General features: G+C 38.9%; 1 protein-coding gene across 5 annotated transcripts in view; it reads left to right on the forward strand.

The window, feature by feature from the left end:
• LOC131930047 (neuronal acetylcholine receptor subunit alpha-10) overlaps window positions 1–24,119 on the forward strand; it is a 71,195-nt gene that overhangs the window by 29,395 nt on the left and 17,681 nt on the right. For 3 of the 5 annotated variants that reach the window (XM_059286409.1, XM_059286411.1, XM_059286410.1), the window contains exon 2: window positions 2,363–2,456. The exons of 1 other annotated variant lie outside the window; for it this stretch is intronic. In XM_059286409.1, coding sequence (XP_059142392.1) covers window positions 2,393–2,456 — 64 coding nt within the window. In that variant the 5' untranslated portion in view covers window positions 2,363–2,392. Of the gene's footprint in view, window positions 1–2,362; window positions 2,457–18,710; window positions 18,772–24,119 lie in introns of those variants that run through there. One more of the 5 variants, XM_059286413.1, reaches the window with a different exon arrangement.

Here is a 24,119-nt window from a genome sequence, read left to right on the forward strand (position 1 = left end):
CACAAGTATATAACGTGCATATTAATGAGTAACAGGGAAAGGGAAGATGTAGGGGGTTATATTTGGCGAAGAGATGGCCATATAGATAACGTGGCACTTATCCCAAAATGTGTAAAACCGCATCAATGGTTTCATATACATGTACCATGTACCATGTACCATGAATTCTTGCTTTTGGATTTGTTGCTAAAAGTTTGGGATCAGTATCAAACTGACATGAACCGGGTCAAGATGAACAAGTGAGTTATGGATTTGTTGTTACATGTTTAGGATAAGTACTGGGTACTTTTGAACCGGGTCAAGATGAACAAGTGCGTTATGGATTTGTTGCTACATGTTTAGGATAAGTATCGGGTGCTTTTGAACTGGGTTAAGATGAACAAGTGCCTTATGGATTTGTTTGCTACATGTTTAGGATAAGTATCGGGTCTTTTTGGGTCAAGATGAACAAGTGCCTTATGGATTTGTTGCTACATGTTTAGGATAAGTATTGGGTACTTTTAAACCGGGTCAAGATGAACAAGTGCGTTATGGATTTGTTGCTACATGTTTAGGATAAGTATCGGGTACTTTTGAACTGGGTTAAGATGAACAAGTGCCTTATGGATTTGTTTGCTACATGTTTAGGATAAGTATCGGGTCTTTTTGGGTCAAGATGAACAAGTGCTTTATGGATTTGTTGCTTCATGTTTAGGATAAGTATCTGGTCGTCTTGACCTGGGTCACGTTGATACCACACCTAACCAGGCTGACGTTGAAATCTTCTCACCCGGACGCGTGGACAAAAGGAGGGGGAGGGGTGGGGGGGGGGGGGTAGAACCAACTTCCGGTTTTAATTGGCCAGATTTCACAAGTGTCAGATTTGATTGCGCCCGAAGGCCAAGCTTACACACAGGTAAAGTAGTGTGATACAGGTTTAGTGTATGAGGCTAGATCTCAGACAAAAAAAAATGTAAACAGTTGTGTCGTAAAACATCTGCACGTGAAAATGCTTCAACTCAGTAGCCAACAGGCTAGTTTACAGACCTATGTGTAGTTTTATATACGTTACTTATGCCGCTGATTGTAATCCCCCCCCCCCCCCCCATTTTTCGCTTTGTAGAACAACGCTTTTGAAATGTCGTATAGTAGTGTACTGTAGCTAAGGGTGATTCGAGATACGAATTCAATAAAATATCAAAACAAAGATTCGAGTTACGTGTTTCGAGTTACAAAAACAAAGATTCGAATTACGAATTGTTATTCGAGTTTCGATTATTCCTCCATAGACTTGTAGCCAAATTTTAACACATTTTATTTTAACAAGGCACCATAAAGTGATGATGTACACTACGCGTTTGCAGTTTGGGAAAAACCCGTAGTTTATTAATAGAGGAGCGATTAACATAGAAAACGGCGATCGGCCAAAATATTATTTCATGCATCCTAGTTTAACTTTTTAAAAATTATATGATGTCTGTAATGGTGCAGGATATAGAAAGAGATTACATATTATTTTTTTTTTGCTACGTGTTCACTCAACTTCGTATGTTGGGTATTTCACGCCTTATGTGAAAAAGGAAAACACATTTTTTTTTAAACGAGGTAAGGTAAAACACATGTAGGAAATTAAAAAAAAAAAGTTGTATGTAACACCCTCTGAACATAACCATCAACATCTTCAGAAGTGAAGTCTTGTTGTATACACAAGCGTCGTTCAATTTGAGGTGGGAGGTCATGATTTAGAGTTTTTTTTTTTTTTTATCGTTACTTAAGTTAAGATTAAGGGCGTTTTGGGATTTCAGCCTTTCAGGTAAGAACGTTCCGAGTTACGAACTTGCCGGATTACGAAAGTTTCGTGTTACGAACTTTACATATTACGAACGTTTCGTGTTAGAAACTTTACCTATTACGAACGTTTCGTGTTACGAACTTTACATATTACAAACGTTTCGTGTTACGAACTTTACATACTACAAACGTTTCGTGTTACGAACTTTCCAAATTACGAACGTTTCGTGTTACGAACTTTACATATTACGAACGTTTCGTGTTACGAACTTTACATATTACGAACGTTCAGTGTTACGAACTTTCCAGATTATGAATACCCTTATTACGAACTGAACTTAATACGATCTGTCCGTGAATTTTTTTTTTCTACATTACGAACGTTCAGTGTTATAAATATTCCAATTTACGAACGTTCCGTGTTAGATTCTATCTAGGTTATGAATGCTCCAGATATCGAACAATTTGACATACATTCATAACTCTTGCCCCCTCCTGCACTTAATTAGCCCATGTAAGAGGTTTTACATAGGTGAGGTGAACGAAGGGTGTGCAGCTTGCATTTGTCTGATCGTTTTTGTGCTTCTGACAGTGTGACGTAAGGATCGGACAGCGTGACGTCATGGCCGCCCCGAGCGTGCAAGTGTTAAGCCTAGCGTTTGTGTGTCACGTGGTACTAACACAAGGTGAGTACGCCATGGGCTGATAACTCGCTGTTTGTTGTTGTTGTGACGTCATTGTACCTAGAGAGTTATCCCTTAACTTCCTGTTTGTTTATCTCGGTGAGTACCCCCTGTCAATTACCCCACGCCCAGTTATGGTTAGTGTTAGGTTAGGGTTAGATGTAGGCTTAGAGTAGGGGTTAGGATTGATGTTGAGTTAGGGTTACCTAGATTGGGGTTAGGGTTCTTAATAATTGGGGGGGGGGGGGGTAATTGATAAGGGGTTAATGTTTCCGGGGAGGGACAATGTCAGGGGGTAGGTGGGGGTGGGGAATTTGACGAAGGGAGAGGAGTAAAGTCCTATGCCTATGAACTTAACTATACTATCTTCAGTGAAGAGGGCGGCGCCTGATATATTTCCGTGCAAAAGAAACAAAACGACACATTTAAGATGAATATTCCCCCACTATTATACATATATAACTTGACTCAACTATTAAAACAAAGTTCCTTCCGCCCACTATTCAATTCACTGTCTCTCCAGTCATGTCTCCTACATTGTTCTGTACTAGCCACCTTGTACTCATACATACATACGTTCTGTCAAACAAGTAAAACAACAGCTAGTACTCTCAAACCGTCAATACGAACTCTAAAACGTCCTTATTGATTACTATGCCTTACTCTACTGTTAGTCTAGTCATATTTAAATCTACTCTATGACAATGTCCTTGTTCGAAAAATATTTACCGTTTACTTCATGTTTGTCCAAGTTACGTTTTTAGAGTCCCCCACCCTCCTTTAAAGATAAATATATGTTGTTGTCCATATTCCAAGAGTTACCCTTTTTACATTAAGTATTTGTATATTCCCAGATAATTCCCCCTTAATAACCGTGTTGGAAAAGAGTCCCCCCCCCTCAAAGATAACTCCGTATCGGTTATTGTCCAAATGCCCAGATAGTTCCCCCTTATAGATAACTCCACGTATCTTTGTCTCAGAGAGGTACCACTTGTATCGTGTACTCGACATAACTCACTACCACATCAACTATATTTAACTGTTTATTTTCCTTTCTACCTGTCTGCTATTTTTAGCATGAATTCTGACGTTGTCATTAAATGTACTCATCTCTGACTCGACTGTAATCACTTGGTCAAATGGTTAAATGATGTGGTCACGTGGTCAATGGTTAAATGTCGTGGTCACGTGGTCCAATGGTTAAATGTTGATGTCCCGTGGTCACATGGTTAAATGTTGATGTCATGTGGTCAAATGGTTAAATGTTGTGGTCACGTGGTCAAATGGTTAAATGCTGTGGTCACGTTGTCAAATGGTTAAATGTTGTGGTCACGTGGTCAAATGGTTAAATGCTGTGGTCACGTGGTCAAGTGGCTAAAGGCTGTGGTCAAATGGTTAAATGCTGTGGTCACGTGGTCAAGTGGCTAAAGGCTGTGGTCAAATGGTTAAATGCTGTGGTCACGTGGTCAAGTGGCTAAAGGCTGTGGTCAAATGGTTAAATGCTGTGGTCACGTGGTCAAATGGCTAAAGGCTGTGGTCAAATGGTTAAATGATGGTCACGTGATCAAATGGTTAAATGTCGTGGTCACGTTGTCAAATGGTTAAATGGTTGAATGTTGTGGTGACGTTGTCAAATGGTTAAATGGTTGAATGTTGTGGTGACGTTGTCAAATGGTTAAATGTTGTGATCACGTGGTCAAATGGTTAAATGTTGTGGTCACGTGATCAAATGGTTAAATGCCAATTCGTTAATCCAGATTTCTAGAGTTCAGTTTCTAGGCTCTAGTCCGCTGGATGTACCTGAGCTCACTCAGCCCTAAACTGTACCCGACATGAATCAATGACATTTGGTTAAGTGAGTGGTATTGAACTACTATTCATATGCCGAAGTAGAAAAATAAAAATAAGGCTTACATTCAGTTCTATCTATAACCGCGCCTCGATTTTAACGTAAAAAAAATAACTGTAGATTTAACCCTGGCGACCTAAACAATAAAAACTAATCGAAGTTAAATATAAGAAAATTTTAGAAAAGTTATAGGCCAAATACTTACGGTGACTAGATAGTGACATTTGAATGAGATTCATAAAATTGTGTTTACTTCGCTCAAACAAAGAGGGACAACAAATACGGCAACTTTTCTGCTTGAAAAAAAACAACATTTGTCGTCTCTAGCTCCCGCTGTGCGATTTATATCAATAAAATGTCGTGTCGCGTTTCCGTCGTGTCGTGTTTTTTCTGTCTGCTAGAGTTATCCCATCTATGTATCGTCGCCTCCAGATGGCGCCACAGCGGACTGTCGCCATGTTTTTTCCGGGATTGTTGTTTTTATGAAACCGTGTGATAAACAAACACCATGTCCCTTGTTTTATTAGCCTTGCGTCAGCTTTTCTATTATCGTGGTTACATATTTCGGAAGAATGAGGCATGGAAAGGGCTTTAAACATAAAAACAAACAAACCCATGCAAATTCGATACAATATTTTTTTTCTGATAGCTGTATCCCGTTGTACAGGGATTATGATAATTTTTTTTTGTTATTGAGGAAGAAGGCTTTCTAAAAATACCATCTGATAAAAATTAAATGGTTGTGCTTATTTCGGCCAACGGTAGAGGAAATACGCAAGGGGCTTATATCCTCTCACATCCTGTTGAGGATGGGTATATCCTCTCACAGTTGAGAGGGAATAAGCACAGTGTTTATTTCCTAGACAGGATGTGAAATGATATATGCGCCTTTCGCATTTCCTCTAAATTAAGACAAAATTTTCTGAAAGGAAAAAAAAAGCCTCCTCATATAGATCCATACGTTAAAAGATTAAAAGATAGTTATTTCATTAATTCAGTTACAATTCTTAATTTTTGCTCTGATACAAAGCTTTTTTAAAAATTTTCTTAGCCTATCCCTATCCCTAACCCAATCCTAACTCTAAACCAAACCATAATCCTTAACACTTAACCTCAATCCCAACCACTTCCACTAAACCCAACCCACAACCCTAACCCTAACCAAGTAAGATATAATGCGTTAAACCTTATCTTATTAATGCCATTTGTAGCAATGACAAAACAAAAAACCCACCATAATTCTAACAAGTTCCGAACCCGAATCTTTCTTGATGGCCGTCATACTATCGCAGCGCTTGAAACAGTTTGTAAAAAAAAATAACCTGAAATTAAACAAAATTCCGTCCAAAAATTCTAAAAATAACTATTAAATAAAGTAACTCGACAGGATGTGAGAGGATATCAGCACCTTGCGTATTCCCTCTATCGTTGGCGGAAATAAGCATTACCAAATTAAATATATGGCCATATTCTTCTTAATATTTTAGGTCCGATAACTCAAAAAAAAAAAAAAAAAAAAAACAAAAAAAAAAAAACAAAACCTGAATGACAACAGGTAATTAAACTTTCCTCATCCCCCCTCCCTCCCCCCGATAGTTCTTTTATTTTAAAGTCGCGGTTATTCATTTCAATTGGAACGTCGTAATACTAGAGTATTTTACATGATTGTAAGGTTAGGATTCAATGTAAACTTAGGACTAGGGCAGGGGTCGGCAACCTTTTGAGATGGAAGAGCCAAAAGCTACAATTTACAAATTTTTTCACTATTTAATGAGCCACCAACAATTTTATATCAATATTATGATCTTTAGTTAGGATTTGGTATATATATATATATATATATATATATATATATATATATATATATATATATATATATATATGTATATATATATATATGTGTGTGTATATATATATATATATATATATATATATATATATATATATATATATATATATATATATATATATATATATATATATATATATATATATATATATATATATATATATATATATATATATATCAATGTATGTCTGATTGTGTTTGTGCCGTTTTCCTTTTTTTTCAAATTCGCGTTGATCGCGTCCCGGCAGGCCGACGATTTGTTTTTTCTCTATATACGGTATATACAAATAAAAGTCGATTGCGAATTGACACCGTTCAACCGATCGTCAAGAAACTTTACCGAGTTGATTAAAACACTCCAAGGAAAGGGTGCTTGTACCAAAAATTTTTTTTTAAAAATTTCGCGGCGCCCCAGAAGGGTGAGATTTTTCTCTATATACGGTAAAATAAAAATAAAAGTAGGATGCGGTTCGACACCGAGTGCCATGAAACTTTAGAGAGAATACTCCCGAGAAGATTTCTGCGAAAATAAAATTAATATATCTTATGGGCGGCGCCCGGGTGGTTCATTTTTAGTCAATACACGTTTTGGGCTTTCTGCGTAGTGGGTATGGGTACTACTTTATTCAGCGGCTATAAGCGACAGGCGCAACCGCCGACGCCTCGTCCATTGCGCGACCCGAAGCGCCCCGTGCTTACCTGCGAACATTATGGCGCCTGCCCTTTTTAATAAAATGCTGTACACTATAGACACGATGGGCAACAATACGTTTAGTTCAAACAGCGCGATAGGCCAGGGGTCGGCAACCTTTTGAGACAGAAGAGCCAAAAGTTACAATTTACAAAATTTCCAAGTTTTTAAAGAGCCGCCAACATTTTTATACTATTGTTAATATTATGATCTTTTATTAGGATTTGGTATATATATATATATATATATATATATATATATATATATATATATATATATATATATATATATATATATATATATATATATATATATATATATATATATATATATAACAATGTATGTGTGTTTGTGTGTGTGTCTGTTTTTCTTTTATGCATTACTACACCTTACATCCGATCGCCATGAAACTTGCAAAAATTGTTGAGAATACTCCTAGGGAGGTTTGTGCACATTTTTTTTAATTTCGCAAGGGCGGCGCCCCAGGGGGGTAGAGGTGTGATTTTTCTCTATATACTGTAAAGAAAGTTGTATGCGGTTCGACACAGTTTATCCGAGTGCCATGAAACTTTGGAGAGTAGATGAAAATACTCCCGAGAAGATTGCTGCGAAAAAAAAATTACAATTTCTTATAGGCGGCGCCCGGGTGGTGCATTTTTTTGTCAATACACGTTTTGGCGCCCAGAGTTCCAGAGCGGCTATGTTAGTACTTGGCATCCGTTAATCGGGCGTTCTGCATAGCGGGTTAGGGGTACTACTATATTCAGCGGCAAAACTGCAACAGACGCAACCGCCGGCGCCTCGTCCATTTGGCGACCCTGCGAGCACTATAGCGCCTACATAGTTTTTTTTTTAAGGATGTACACTATAGACACGATGGGCAACAATACGTTCATTTTAAACAGCGCGATAGGCTATGGATACAATAGGTTGTTATAGTCTCTCACTAAATTGAATTAGGCGCGCCCTCTGGCGTCTCTACAGGTGCGATTTGGCGCCCAGGGCAATCCCGTGAGCACTAAGCGCCTTCCTTAGTTTTGAGGAGCACCCTACAATGCGACATTCGATAATTAAACCGAGCTAGGGGCTACGCGACGCCCCGGCGGTAGTGTTATCGGATTCACGAGAGCGCCACTTACCGTCGGTGAGTGATTAACGGTGATGTTACGGTGAGTGATTAACTTACACTCAAGGCTTTCACACAGCACGCCATAGTGGTGGGCGCTAGTGCCCCGATAAATATGATCCAAACATAGGCATTCTTTATATTTAAATAACTCAGTTTTAGGAAACAAGGAAGTAGATCTATATTAAAATAAAGAGTCACTAAATATTCTAATAGAATGGCGAGTGCGTACTGTTTATATTTATTATTATATCGTTCATTACCAAGTGTTGCCGACTAATACTTTTATGAGTTTTAAAAATAAAAAAAAAATTATTTATATTTGTGCATCGAGCTGAAAGAGCCGCATCTTGACATCAAAAGAGCCGCATGCGGCTCGCGAGCCGCAGGTTGCCGACACCTGGACTAGGGTAAAAGTTAGGGTAGAATTGATATTATAACTCTACTTGCAACTCGCTTTAGGGTGAGGTTGATTAATAGAATACACGGACGACAGTCACGAAACCCTTGGTAACTGGTTTCAAAAGTGTGCATTGTCAACTGTAATGCTTTAGGTTTGGGTAAGGTTTAGATTAAGGTTATAATTTTAGGTATAGATTTGACAAGATTTAGGTTTTATTTTAGGTTTAGGTTTAACGAGGTGTTTCTGTTTCATTCTTAGTTTCAATACCAGGTTCAAGTTTAGGTTCAGGTTTGGGTTCGGGTATAGGTTGAGTTCGAGATGGAGGTTTAGGTTTAGAAGGATGGGATACGTTTGTTCCATACTTTCCGTGTGTTTCTCTTAGTGATATAATTCGTACTATGTCGGCCAAGTGCTCGCATTTTATAGAATGCCTAACCCTTCTATACCACGTAGGTATTCTTACTTTGATGGGAGCGTGTATAATTATTCCTAAGTGTGTGGTGATAATTGCCGTGGGGGAGTTGACTGGGGGGAGTGTTGATATAGGAATGGGGGGGGTGGTGGGGGGGGGGGGGTGGAGAAATGTTATCGGGGAGTTAATTGACAGGGAGTAATGTTAAAAACCCGTATCAAAATGTCGTTAGTACCTGCTGACTAGCATCAGGTAGTGTATCTATACGTCTGACACACTTGTTGACTAGCTGGGGATTTATGCCAAGTGGTTTTCGTAAGATGACAAAAACAACTTGACAATGTCTCGGAGTTTTGCCATCCCGCAACTTGCCAAAACGCCTGGGTGGCTAACGATGTCAAACGTTGACTGTACCCTTTTTGAACCTGACGGTCCATGGGGCAAGTGAAGTAGAGTTCACCTGTTTCTGTGAGCTCGGCGTGTGAAGGGATAGTGTGATCAGCATTATGACCAGTCGACTTTACTTTCCTTAACGCTAGTTAGGCAGCCTACCCATCAGAGATGGCTGGAACATTCTATTGACATTAACCCGGATTCGAACTCGAGACTTTCTGGTTAGCTGTCTTGCGCTCTACCGCTAGGCCGCACCATAAGCGCTAACTATCCCAACCACATATATCGAGTACTGCTATAGCTAAAGGTAAAAAGTGGAACGCTAGATTCTCCAAAGAACAGATTACTGTAATTCATATTTTCTTGGTTATCTTTAATTCCAACACATGGACGGGGGTCTTGAACTCTTCTTCATCCTTTCAATGGATCGCTAGGTCTAAAGAGGATTCTTTACTTTTTGAGAAAAATCATGTAATCGACTACACCGTCCCCTAAACTTCAGCAAGCTAAATATTATTTAATGTAACGTTACTACCTGCGCCGATTCTTAAAATATCTGGGAATATTTATTCTGGGTTGTTGGTTTTAGTTCAACGTCCACCGCGCACTCCCAGAGATTTAAATAAACAAATCATAGGGCGGCGTGGTGTTGGGAGAAATGTGGGGGGAGGGGGGAATCAAATAACCAGTGCCAAGATACAGGTACCAAAGAAGGTGGGTCATTTGGATTTAGCGTTAAGGTTAGGTTCTTGGTAAACACAGCACCGACCCTGGGGTCTTATTCACGCATGGAGCACCTAGTGTGGTCCCAGTATCTTGCTCACGTTAGAAACCCGAGGTATAACATTGAGGTGTTATTCAAAGGTCTCAGGTAAGACCGTACGGTGTAATTCAAAAACCTTAGTAATGATCCTAAGGTATTATTCAAGATCTCAAGTATGGCCTTCAGGTATTATTCAAAATCTCAAGTATGGCCTTAAGGTATTATTCAAAATAATCAGGTATGGTGCGAGTCATAATGAAAATGAATAATTTCTTTTTGTTCTTGAATCTAATCACAATTTAACCATAATAGTTTTGCTATTCTGTTTGTCTTTTCGGAACACTGTAGAGAAAACAAAAGGAAAATAAAAAGTTTCAGTCAAACGAAACAAAACTTGCCAAAGCTACACGAAAAAGAATGACATAATAGATTCTAGGCTAAAAGAATAGGTAAGCATATAAACCCAGGCGAACCATTGAAGAAATTCACGCTACTTAGAGAGCAGTCAGAAGAACACATGTCTAACAAAAGAAATTGTTGTGAAATGTATTTTCATAATTCCGTCACTTTGTTGTTTTATAGGTAACCATGGTGATGGAAAAGTGAGCTATATTTTCACGGGTTGGTAGCGCTGGTTAATACGGGTAAATAATGGTAATAGGTGGTTTATAATGACAAACGGTGGTTTATAATGGTAAAATTTGTTAACAATGGAACAATATTTATTTTAATAGGTTGGTATCGGTGGTTAATAATGGTAAAGGTTGTTAATAATGACAAACGGTGGTTTATAATGTGACATTCAAACGCCTGGTGTTTTTGCCACATGTGGAGGGACAAGGAAATCTTCCCGTGGTTAGTCACCACTGAATTAGGATTTGGGTTAGGTGTCAGGTGCAGCACAAGTTCAGTCAGTGAATGTTGATCTAAGGTTTCGTGTAAATTGTAAGCTTATCTTAGGGAGCAATGATAGCTACTGGGATAGTTTCTATAGTGTTTTTGAGCGATTGGTACTGATTAGACAGACAAGGTAATACAAGAAAAGTGATGTTCCCTTTCAGGCCCGCCGCGTGTTTTTTTTCCAGGTATATATCCGGTGTTGTTGAGTAGGCGGTGTGTCGGTACGAAATAGAAAATAAAATAAAATTTAAATATAAAATAGGCCTATATATTTTAACTACTGTCCAATCCCCCCTCATCCCGGTAGTTTCAAGTGTGATGCCCCCCCCCCCCATCACCGGAGCAAAATGTCTGAAAGAAACCCTGAACCAGATGGTCAATAGGGAAGATGAAGTAGAGTTGATCTGATTCTCTAAGTTTAAAATTTAAAAGGACGGTGTTGTCAGCACGTTGTCCAGCCGTTCTTACTTTTTTTTTTCAACTGCTGACAGGTACCCATTAGAACTGAGTCGACTCAGGGGCACCCTCTTCTTCCACCATCCCGGCGCTAAAACGCATATAGTTCTTTTTTTTTCTTCTAGCGAGTATAACTAAACAACAACCGAATCTTAAGCAAAAGAAAAAGTTATTTAGAAACAAAGAAATTTCTCGAAATGTCTGAATGCACTACAGATGTAAAAGATTACTTCCAATATATTATTCACGGGAATAAAATCTAATGTATCGCATTAGGATGGGTAATCCAGTCGTTACAGCATATGTAGGGGACGTAATAGTGCGGTGATACACTTGTCTTGTACCGGGTTCTGGCACCAACCGCCATATCAGCTGAATGACGCCTGCTGGCAGAAGAGAATCAGCCGACGTCACTGCATTCTGTAGGCAGCATTGGCGGCATCATAAAAAGTAATTAATGATGAATCACTCAAGGGGAGAATACCGCCGTCGTTGCGTGGTTATTATCCGCGCAGTTTTGATTATGTCCCTTGATAGTTGATCGGCGCAGCGGGTGAGGAGTGGGCGGGGCTTAGATGAATAATGTGATAGCGTTACCGATGACGTCGATTTGAACGTCTGCTCCTGAAAAACGTCTGATACATGTGATAGCATTTGTTGATGGATTTTTAAAACAAATTTTAAAACATGGATTTTTTTAAAGTTAAATAAAAAACATATTTCCATTTTAAGTACGATCGAGACAGAGGAAAATAAACCAGCCCAACATTTGCTCCATGGGATAGATATTGTTGATAAAGGCTTTAACATAAACTTTAAACATGGAACTCATATTTTAAAAAAAATGCTGCTTGCTTTTGTCTACGTTTTTAAGATATTAGACCCTGTCTAGTTTATGATAACCGACCTTTTGCTTACGACGTCAGCAAAAGTTTTTGCCCAGCATTACCGTTACCTATCTAGCGTCAAAGTGTTTTATACCGGGGAAGAGGGGGGTGGGGGGTGGGGTGGCACTTGAAAATTTCGGGAGGGGCAGACACGATTTTCCGGGCGGGGGTGGGGGTCGGACACTGGAAAATCTATATATTTTCTACATAAGGTGTATTTTGTTCTGAGGGGGCGGAGGGGGGGGGGGGCGGTGGGCTCTCTCCCAGAAAAGATGCCTCTGATTGTCACACATCGTTAGAAATATAAGGACCAAACTCCCACACATCATACACACCTGATAAGCTTACTATGCCCTATCCTCAACTTAGTGTAAAAGATGAATAATTTAGTGACGTCTTTCCGTTGTTAATCATTTATATAAAACAAAAAAAAACAACCACAAAAACACGTTTTTCTTACCCCCACCCCCATACCCGATCGCCTAACTCATCGTCACAAAAGCCCAAACCCCTCTTTTCCCTTAGCTGTATGCCATGTTTTATGTACGAGTCCTAAGGCATCGGAGATGGATACTCCTATTAAAACGAAGGTTGGACAAAATATCATTCGACTACAACTACGACGATTATTCTAATACATTGACTATAACTAAAATGTATAAGTGTTTCCAACTTTCCGATCCGGTGTCATTGTGATAAGTTGTGGTTAAAGGGTTAATGACAGGGCAAGTCTTTGCCAGTAATAAGTTGTGGTTAAAGGGTTAATCATAATGTCAGGGTAAGTCGTTGCCAGTAATAAGTTGTGGTTAAAGGGTTAATGACAGGGCAAGTCGTTGCCTTAATGAGTTGTGGTTAAAGGGTTAATGACAAGGCAAGTCGTTGCTAGTAATAAGTTGTGGTTAAAGGGTTAATGACAGGGAAAGTCCTTGCCAGTAATAAGTTGTGGTTAAAGGGTTAAAGTCAGGACAAGTCGTTGCCAGTAATAAGTTGTGGTTAAAGGGTTAATATCAGGACAAGTCGTTGCCAGTAATAAGTTGTGGTTAAAGGGTTAATGACAGGGCAAGTCGTTGCCTTAATAAGTTGTGGCTAAAGGGTTAATGACAGGGCAAGTCGTTGCCTTAATAAGTTGTGGTTAAAGGGTTAATGACAGGGCAAGTCGTTGCCAGTAATAAGTTGTGGTTAAAGGGTTAATGAGAGAAGTCGTTGCCGGTAATAAGTTGTGGTTAAAGAGTTAATATCAGGGCGAGGGTAAGAGCTAGATCTAAGGCTGGAGCAAAGGGCTACGTCTAGGCAAAAATTCACTAATAAAGTTCGAATCACTGAAACATTTTAGTTCAAAACAAAAGGACCAGTGCTATAAGGAAAAATACAGGATTAGGTTTCATCGTAATGTAGCAAGGACCGCCGACAGACAACTGCATTAATAAGGGTCCCCACCCATCGAGAGAATAAATAAAATAATCGATACTGTTATCCATCCCTCCACTCCCCCTCGCATCCCTACACACACACACACACACACAACAGCGTTATTACATAAACTCGAATTCCGGGTTCCCTTTTATTGGGTGGCCATTTTGTACAAGGGTGTGATTTATCTAACACCAAATATCCCAGAGTCAACTCGGGGCTGCCCCTCCTTCCTCCCCCCTTCACCCCCCTCATCATCTGATCTCGCATTTACATGTTTTTGCGCTTCGCTCATTTTCCGTGAAAGCGGGCGCCCGATGATTTATCGAGGTATTCGCCTTTTCGGTTAACTACATCAGGGGCATTCACTCTCCACATCTTTCCTTTGCCGGGCTGGTGTTTGTTTATTATTCCTGATAGGGTTACTGCCCATTGTCCACTAATGACGTTGTGTTGTTAACTTGCTGTGTTCATAGAGGCCCACGCGTCCATGTGGGGGGGGGGGGGGGTAATTGTTTCGGTAGATACATTAACATCAGGCGTAATTATCATACGCAATTCGTATGACAATTAGGTAATATGCGCTAATGGAATACAGAGCAGCTTTCGTTTCGGATTCAATGCTCATCGTTATGAATATATCATGATATCTCTTCCTAACCAAATAGTAACCCTAACTTTGCCATCCCACTGTCAACATATCACTTTCACTCAAAATAATGTTCAATTAACCTTAATAGACAATCCTAAACCTAACCAAATAGAAGCCCTAACCTTTGTTTAACCCGAATGCTATTATCATACGACATTCACCAAATAAAATCATTAACCCAGTACAAGATAACCGATTGTCTAATATCGAAAAATTATATGGGGCACCTGCTGATCTGGAGACCACAGTCCGGTTTGTTCACGAAGTTGGACTTGTTGTCTAAATCCTCCACCATATTCTCAATTAAGAACGAAGAAGAAGAAGAAGAAGAAGAAGAAGAAAACACCGAACGTTTCCAACCACAAAATATGGGTGTCAGAGAGATTTTCCAGTACAAAATATGGCTGTCAGAGAGATTTTCCAGTACTAAATATGGCTGTCAGAGAGATACGAAGTGGCTAGTGTTGGATATCTTTCTGACATTCTTTTTTTTCTAAAAACAGAAGATTTGAAATAAGTCATCAAGGAAAAATCACCAGGAACTTCCACTAAATACCACCATACGTCCACCAAACTTTCACTACACTGCCACCATACATTCACTATACTGCCACCATGCTACCATCATACTGCCACCATACTTCCAACATACTGCCACTATACTGCCCCATTCATCCAATATACTTCCACTATACTGCCCCATTCATCCAACATACTGCCACTATACTGCCCCATTCATCCAATATACTTCCACTATACTGCCCCATTCATCCAACATACTGCCACTATACTGCCCCATTCATCCACCATACTGGCACTATACTGCCACTATACTGCCCCATTCATCCAACATACTGCCACTATACTGCCCCATTCATCCACCATACTGCCACTATACTGCCCCATTCATCCAACATACTGCCACTATACTGCCCCATTCATCCAACATACTGCCACTATACTGCCCCATTCATCCACCATACTGCCACTATACTGCCCCATTCATCCAACATACTGCCACTATACTGCCCCATTCATCCAAAATACTGCGACTATACTGCCCCATTCATCCACCATACTGCCAACATACATACACTATACTGCCCTATATATCCATCATACTGCCGTCATACATTCACTCTACTTCCACCATACATTCACTACATGTCACCGTACTGTCACCACACTGTCACCACACTGTCACCACACTGTCACCACACTGTCACCACACTGTCACCACACTGTCACCTTACTGTCACCACACTGTCACCTTACTGTCACCACACTGTCACCACACTGTCGCCTTACTGTCACCACACTATCACCACACTGTCACCACACTGTCACCACACTGTCACCGTACTGTCACCACACTGTCACCACCCTGTCACCAAACTGTCACCACACTGTCACCACACTGTCACCACACTGTCACCACACTGTCACCTTACTGCCACTACACTACCATCATTCTGCAGCCTATTTTTATTACATTTGACATGATATATCTTAAAAAAAAAAACCCACCTATTGCTCATATTCACATCAAATTCATTTAATAGTGTTCAGAAAGTATATTACTCTCAACATAACATTCCCTCATGCTCCTTTTTTAAAAATTCTTTAAAAAGTCCAAAAAATTTAAAATCATATCTAGGTTAGTGTGTTTTAAAAAAAATAGTGCCCTAATTACATTTTTTAACACATGTACAAAAATGTATTAAAACCAAATAGCTAAATATTGGGCCGGTTGCTCAAGTAGTGTGAATGGTTGAAAGATGTGTAGACGGCAACATCGCCAGAATTTAGGTAGTATCCGTAAAGCCTTCATTTATGAACCACCGTATCCCACTCTGAAACAGGAGTTTCTGGGAAAAAAATAGCTATACCAGATATTCTATATTTTTTTTATTGTAAATTAATATTAGTTATAAGGTTTTTTTTTTATCTTTTAGGTTACTCTTTATAATGAACTTATTACATGAGTAGAAATCATAATTATGTAAATTCAACAAGAAAATACGATTACACAAACTCTTGTTTAAATCTTGTTTGGTTTAATGATCACTCGGCCGTTTGCCTTAAATTCTATAAAATAACTATACGGTCAAAATAAAATTAATTAATTACAAACCCCTTCCACGATTTTGTAATACAAATTTTTTAACAAACGTTAAAAAACAACTGAATACTAAATGCATCAACCCACTAAACAAAAACATCATATTTAATTCATCAAACTCAATTACCTCTCTTGTGTAAATCCTTTAATGAAATATTTTGTCAAGGGAGAAAACTTTAAATTGAATTACCGAAATACAAACAATAAATAAAGAAAAACTTCACTAAATGCTTATGATTATTTTAGGTTTTTTTTAATAAACATAAATGTTTAATAAAACGTTGATCTAAAAGTTAAATTTTTAACTTTTTAAAATATAATTTTAAAAATAAATTATAAAATGCAAATGCCAGACGCTTGAATCTTATATAATTATGTCTGTGATAATAAAATTTCCACCACCATTTAATTTTCGTTCCCTTCTTCGGTGGTTGTTTAAAAATTTTGGATCCCTTAATACTAAGGGATATATTATCTATATACTACTAAAAGTCAAGTTTGTTTACATGTTTGAATATTTATTTGTTTTTTTGTTTGTTTGTTTGTTTGCCTGATCAAGTATCCTGATATGTTCGGCTCTATCTGGAGAGCTGTAAAATAGTATGTAGGTAGAGAATAATTTTTTAATGCAGACAGACTGTTAATCACAAATTTATTTAAAGACGTTAATTAATTTATTGATTTATTCATTGTTAAATTAACCGTATTTTTTAAAAAATGTTAATACTTTGAATAAACTTTGTGGGGATAGTGACGTCCCTTGATAGTGACGTCAGAGTTTTTTGTTGACTCTTTAGTACAATAAAATGGCGGCGTCTATCGAAGAAAATTGTGTTCCCATTCCAAAGTTTAACGCGTTCTAAATCTAATTTTCTGTCGGTCATAACTTTAACAATACGTCCGTTTGCTGTATTTATTACGTTCCAACACTTATATCAATTTTCAACTGTCTTTTTTCATTTAGTTTTACAATAAATTTCTCTAGATCTAAAGATCAGCTGTCGAAGGAAATTTATGAATCTAGCCTAGATCTAGATCACTAAACTCAATGTAAATTCTAAATCTAGACTTAATGTAAATTCTACATCTAGAATCTATTTCAGGCCTTAATACATCTAGAATCTATTTCAGGCCTTAATTATTTTATATAAATCTTTGTTTGGCTAATTTAAGATAAAATTTAATTTGAAAGTTACTACTTCTAGACTAGACGCTCGAAATCAAGTTGCATCAAAGTATAGTATAAAAATTCATTTGTGACGTCAGGAGTAAATAGCTAAGTCTGTAGCGTAGTCCGCTCTCATGCGAGTGGTACAGGTTCTAGACCAATATATCAATGATATTTTTTTTTTCAATTTTTTTTTTTTTTAGATGTTAATGATAAAAAATGATTTTTTTTTTTCAATTTTTTTTTTTTAGATGTTAATGATAAAGTTGCCTATCTGAACTTGGCAGGATACAGGGCAGGTGAAGTAGAGTTCATCTGTTTCTTTGTCCTAACCATATGAAAGGATAGTGTGGTCAGAGACATGTTCGGCTGGAATCGTTTTTTAAACGATAAAAACATGTTGTCTGAGACTTGGCGGGACACTGGGCAGGTGAAGTAGAGTTGAGTAGGTCACATGTGACGTCAGTATATGAAGGGATAGTCCGAAATCGGTGTTTTCGGTGTTTTTAAAAGATAAGAAACATATTTTTGAATGTGGGCTCTGTTTTTGTGACGATAAGTGACACTGCAGTAGCGTAGCGAGGAGGGGGGGGCGGGTGGGGAGGCGGGGGGGGGGGGGGGGAGGGGAGGCGGGGGGCGGGGGGGGGGGGGGGGAAGGGGAGGCGGGGGGGGGGGAAAGGGGAGGCGGGGGGGGAGGGGAGGCGGGGGGGAGTGAAGGGGGGGGGCGGGGGGACGTATGTTGGGGCGCCAAAATGGTTTGGAAAAATAAATTGAAAGGTTGAGGGGGGTTCAAATCGAAAGTTTGAGTGGGGGGGGGGGGTGCACATCAAAAGTTTGAGGGGGGGGGTGAAAATCGAAATCTTGGGGGGGGGGGGGTTAAAATCGAAAAGTTTGTCCCCGGGCGCCGGGAAGGCTCGCTATGCCTCTGAGTGACAGACGTGATGTTTTTTGATGGATGACCCCCGAAACCCACAGTTATCCAAGGGATGACGGGTATTCTAGTATTATTCTACTACTACCATATAGAAGCCAATATGCTAATTTCTCTCTCTCTCCGTAACATTTTAGGCCAGGGGTCGGCAACCTGCGGCTCTTTTGATGTCAAGATGCGGCTCTCCAGTTCCATACTCAAACCTTAATAATCATATTATTTTATTTTCAAAACTCATTAAAAACATCATAAAGAAATGCAACTTTAAGCATGATAAAAACACTCATCAGAGAACAGTGAGAATAGGTGAGGTAGAAAGCATACGGAAAGTTACAGCCGCTTGGGCACCAGTGACCAGCCCCACAGTCGTGTAGTGACCAGCCCCACAGTCGTGTAGTGACCAGCCCCACAGTCGTGTAGTGACCAGCCCCACAGTCGTGTAGTGACCAGCCCCACAGTCGAGTAGTGACCAGCCCCACAGTCGTGTAGTGACCAGCCCCACAGTCGTGTAGTGACCAGTCCCACAGTCGTGTAGTGACCAGCCCCACAGTCGTGCTGTGACCAGTCCCACAGTCGTGCAGTGACCAGCCCCACAGTCGTGTAGTGACCAGCCCCACAGTCGTGTAGTGACCAGCCCCACAGTCGTGTAGTGACCAGCCCCACAGTCGTGTAGTGACCAGCCCCACAGTCGTGTAGTGACCAGCCCCACAGTCGTGTAGTGACCAGCCCCACAGTCGTGTAGTGACCAGCCCCACAGTCGTGTAGTGACCAGCCCCACAGTCGTGTAGTGACCAGCCCCACAGTCGTGTAGTGACCAGCCCCACAGTCGTGTAGTGACCAGCCCCGCAGTCGTGTAGTGACCAGCCCCGCAGTCGTGTAGTGACCAGCCCCGCAGTCGTGTAGTGACCAGCCCCACAGTCGTGTAGTGACCAGCCCCACAGTCGTGTAGTGACCAGCCCCACAGTCGTGTAGTGACCAGCCCCACAGTCGTGTAGTGACCAGCCCCACAGTCGTGTAGTGACCAGCCCCACAGTCGTGTAGTGACCAGCCCCGTGGCAACAATTCCATGTTTGCCACTGCCCAAGTGCCGACTTTTTCGAAAATCGCTAAATGGGTGGGGTCGTCCATAAATGACGTCACACTAGTAGGGGGAGGGGGGTCCGTAATTTTGTGATGGTGTGTGATGAGGGGGAGGGGGGGGGGTTCAGATGGTGCGACGTCACACTTTTGCATTATCAAAAAGCAATGTAAGAAAACGAATTTTAGACGTTATTTTGCGTTATAGAAAACTGTTTTAATAAATTGTAATAGGAATTGATTAAAATACTCTATTTTGATAGTTCAGACAATATTTTAGAAAAAATATCGATGTTTGAAAAAATTTAACTGCAATTTTGAGGGGGGGGGGGTTGTAGGCAGAGGTGTGACGTCATAGAGGGTTGGGTGTCAGGCTTTTGTGACGACGTGAGACGGAGGGGTGGAGGGGGGGGGGGAGGTAAACATCGTCAAAAAAGCGTGACGTCATTTATGGATGACCCCAATGTTATTTTATACGGAATGCATTTATTTGTCAATAATCATTAATTTGACGCTAATTTCTCTCTCTCCGTACCATTTTTAGGCTATTTGATCAGCATGTTCAGAGGTATATGGATAACTTAAAGATACGGACTTAGTTGAAAATAATATGGTGGATGTTTTAAATGTATAAACTAAATTTTATTTAAAGAAGATAAAAAAAAAGAAAGGAAAATTCGAATGTAGAAACATATTTTTCACAATGCAGCCGAAAAAGTGTTTATTGTTGTGTAAGATCGCAAAAAAAATGACGTCTCATGTCACAAGGTTAAACTATGGAAAGTTCACAAAACTAAAGGCGTCATTTCTAATTTTAGAATATGAAGAAATCAACTATTTCATTCAAATTTGGTTAAGATCTATAGATCTACTTATCAAGACGTACGCTATGAAATGTATTCAATTTTCTCGGCCAAAAGTAATACAAATTACTAATTCATTTACATGCTATGTGTACATTAACTGATAATGTAATATAGGGATTTGATATTTTCGGTAGCATCCATTACTAGGCCTAAATAGTAATTGGGTGTTAAGCTGTTCCAACATTCTCGTAAGTCTACGGGGTGTAAACTTAACATGTGCATGTGCTATATTACAATTTTTGATGTTTTAAAATAAATTTATAAAAAGAAATATTTTAAACAGTTAATTTTGCAACACTCGCTTCACCCATTTCAAGAAATATGCTCATTAAGAAAAGCACACACTTATAAAGGTTGCACACGGAAATTTGCGCTAAGAGAAAAGTGCACACACAGAAAAAAATTTGTTAAAGAAAACGTGTGCAAAGAGAAAAGTGCGCACACATAAGAGTGCGCAGCTAGAAAGTACTAAGGTCTGAACGTGGTGTAGGCTTCTAGCAAACAGTTCAAAGCCATGGGAATCTCACTACAACAAACAGATGAGACTCCTGAAAATTCACAAAAAACACGTTTTAAACAAGGTTTCTGTCAAGTATATCTTTAGAAGGAGAGAGATATGGGTGGGGCAATGGAGGCAGGAGTATCCCCCCCCCCTTTCCAGGAGAAATAGAAAAAAAAAACATTTATTATACAAAATATAAAATTCAACAAGTATACCCCGGAAGTTTTAAGTGCCTCCTGCCGGGAGTTTGACCCCCACTCCTCCACCATTTGTGAAAATGTCTGAAAGAAACCTTGGTCTCAAACCAGATTTAAAACGTCATGAAAGCAGACAAGGATTGAGACATGTCTTAAAACAGACCAGACTTGAGACATGTCTTAAAACAGACCAGACTTGAGACGGCACGAACAGTAACCGATCTGTATTTGAAGGGCGACACCTGATATTTTATCTGATGCTGGTCTGAAGGATGTCTTAGAAGCAACGGGGGCGGTTAAGATCAGGAAGGTGGGGGGGGGGGGGGCGAAGGGTGTGGGACGGATGTGTCGGACAGTTGTGAGGGTAGATAAAGTAAAACTATTTTTTTTTTGCCGGCATTCTAAGAAATACGTATGGTTAGTTATTTAATTATTTCGGACGGTTTATAATTTAAATAACGAAAGTCTACGTAGCATGGTTTCTTTGGATTGATTTGTGTTAATCAGCTTTTACTCACTCTAAAACTAGAACTGACTACCCAGACATATTATGCTCAAGCGTAATGTCTGATCACATAAAGTTAAAGCGGTCATTGCCTAACCTTGTCTCGCACTTTACACAGTTCGCAGTTTCGCACCTCATAGATTTAACAGCGATTTAAAAAAAAAACATGAGTAAAAATGTTATTTAAAAAGACATCTTTCTGCATTTTTACGTTAAGGTAGTTCAGAAAAAAATATTTCCAAAATAATGTATGCTCTCCATTTTCCCAGAATCTTCTTGGGTGGGGGATGGGAGGAAGGTCGGGTAAGGGTAAGGGTGGGCGGACGGACGGACATACACCAACCAAATAGCGCTGTTGCTCTATCACAAACATTTTCCCTTAATCTGGTTTAGAATATATTATTTAGGCCTAATCAGACAGTTGTTATCAAAAGATAAACATTGTCTACACTTACCGTTATGTTGATATTATTTTTTTAGGTCTTTGGTGCTAAATACAATAATCGAACTCGACGCTTGCAAACGTTTTGTACATTGTGACGTCAGAAAGCGCAGCTCTAGCCAATTTATATCACGTGACTCCTCTCTCTAGCGACGACAGAGCTGTAGTTGTAATGAAGCATAATTTTAGCCATTGTCTAAACAGGTTTTCAAAGTTTTTTTGAGTATAATTAATATATTTGGAATCGTAAACATCGAATCAAATTATCTCCCATGTTCCAATTGTTCAAGGGAGTTCAATTAAAATTAAATTTAAACAATAAACATAATAAAATATCAAACAAAACAGAAACAAAACAATAACGATAATAATTGCAATATCAAATAATCAACAAAATATTTCTGAAATTTGATCGTGCTACATATTAAAATACGTAAAATTATACTATTAAACAATCATAAGCTTTTGCCAGAAATCGGAAGTTTTATTTTATACATAAATCGTTTACAAATGAACTTTAGGATACATTTTAATAACTAACACTGTAGTTTTTAGATCGCTTCAATTAAGGGACATATAAATTAAAAATAAATATACAAGTTACATTTAAACTAGTACGTAAACACACCCTTTGGCCACCAACCCTCTATGAGTATAGCTCAAAGGTCGGCTACCTTTAATGACGGAAGAACCAAAAGTTACGATCGACACAATTTCAAAATTTTAAAAGAGCAACTGACATTATTATGCGCATTTCACTAGTGGAAAGCATGGAAGCATATGGGCTTTTATGTATTAGGATGCAGTTGTTTGACCGTCAGTCCAAATCGTGTTGTTACATTTCCACAAACCAACCCTCGAAATCTGGTTTAGAATAAATTATGTTATTAGACGTTTATTATTGAAAGATCACCATTGGTTAAAAATCAGTGTTTCTTCCAGACTTTTTTCTCCGGGGGGGGGGGGGGGGGGAGACTTGATATTTTCGGGGGGGGGGGGGGAACACTAGTAAAAGTATATGTTTACTATATAAATTCCGCCCCCCCCCCCCCCGCGAAGAGATGCCTGGAAGAAACTCTGGATATAATTATAGGAACCTTTTACTTTTAAAATGTCACTGGCGTTAAATATGAAAACGCAACTCGACGCCCGTACCAGTTTTTAGTGTGACCAGTGAGATGTCGCAGAATTCCATCACTTGATTAATATCTTCACTTTTTTTTTAGATTTAGAATGTTAAGAAACAAGACATCAAGTTAAAAATAGATTTAGTTAAAATCTGAACAAACGATTTTTATTTATTTTATTTTAAAAACTCTTGCATTGTTATCAGCACTTTGATTAAAGAAAGATTTTAAAAAATCAAAAGTTTATAATATAAAAAAAATACTATTAAGGTATAGTGAGTGCAACACAAAAAAAATTCGATCGTTAACTCCCATGTGTAAATTCTTGTGTGACAAGGGAGGTAACATAAAACTAAATTCCCATATTGAAGCAATCTGCAAAATCAGACATAAAGACACAGTAATGGCTATATGTAAACTAATAAGAAAAATAAAACAAATATTTTTTTATGAATATCAATCAAGTATTATGTTTAAAATATACATTTACAAACTAAAATTATTATATATAAATATCAGAGACAATAGTCATATGTTATATATTTCCCTATATATTAGTAAATGGTAGCTAATCTACAATCTTTAAGTAAGTCCTATTTTCTTGTATTTGTCGCCTCCTTTAAGATAAGAGAGTTTGAAAAATTAAAAAAAAAAAATAAAAAAAAATAAAAAATAAAATTAAATACAAAAATTAAATAGGATTTGGAGCTTACCTCATGGCCGCCCCTTTTACCCACTTACATTTTCCCTTCCATTCGCACGATGTTGTGGCACATTAGGTCACGAGACTAGCTAGCAAAGACAAACATAGCTCCATAGTCTGATGGGCGACAGAAAATACAAAGAAAAGCTTCACTAGTTAGAGTCTGAGAGCCAAGGCAGATCCACCACCATGACATACACCACCATGATATACGCCACCATGACATACACCACCA

The sequence above is a fragment of the Physella acuta genome, unplaced genomic scaffold (assembly GCF_028476545.2).
Source record: "Physella acuta isolate Inbredline_101_S28 unplaced genomic scaffold, ASM2847654v3 ptg001707l, whole genome shotgun sequence".
NCBI lineage: Eukaryota > Metazoa > Mollusca > Gastropoda > Physidae > Physella > Physella acuta.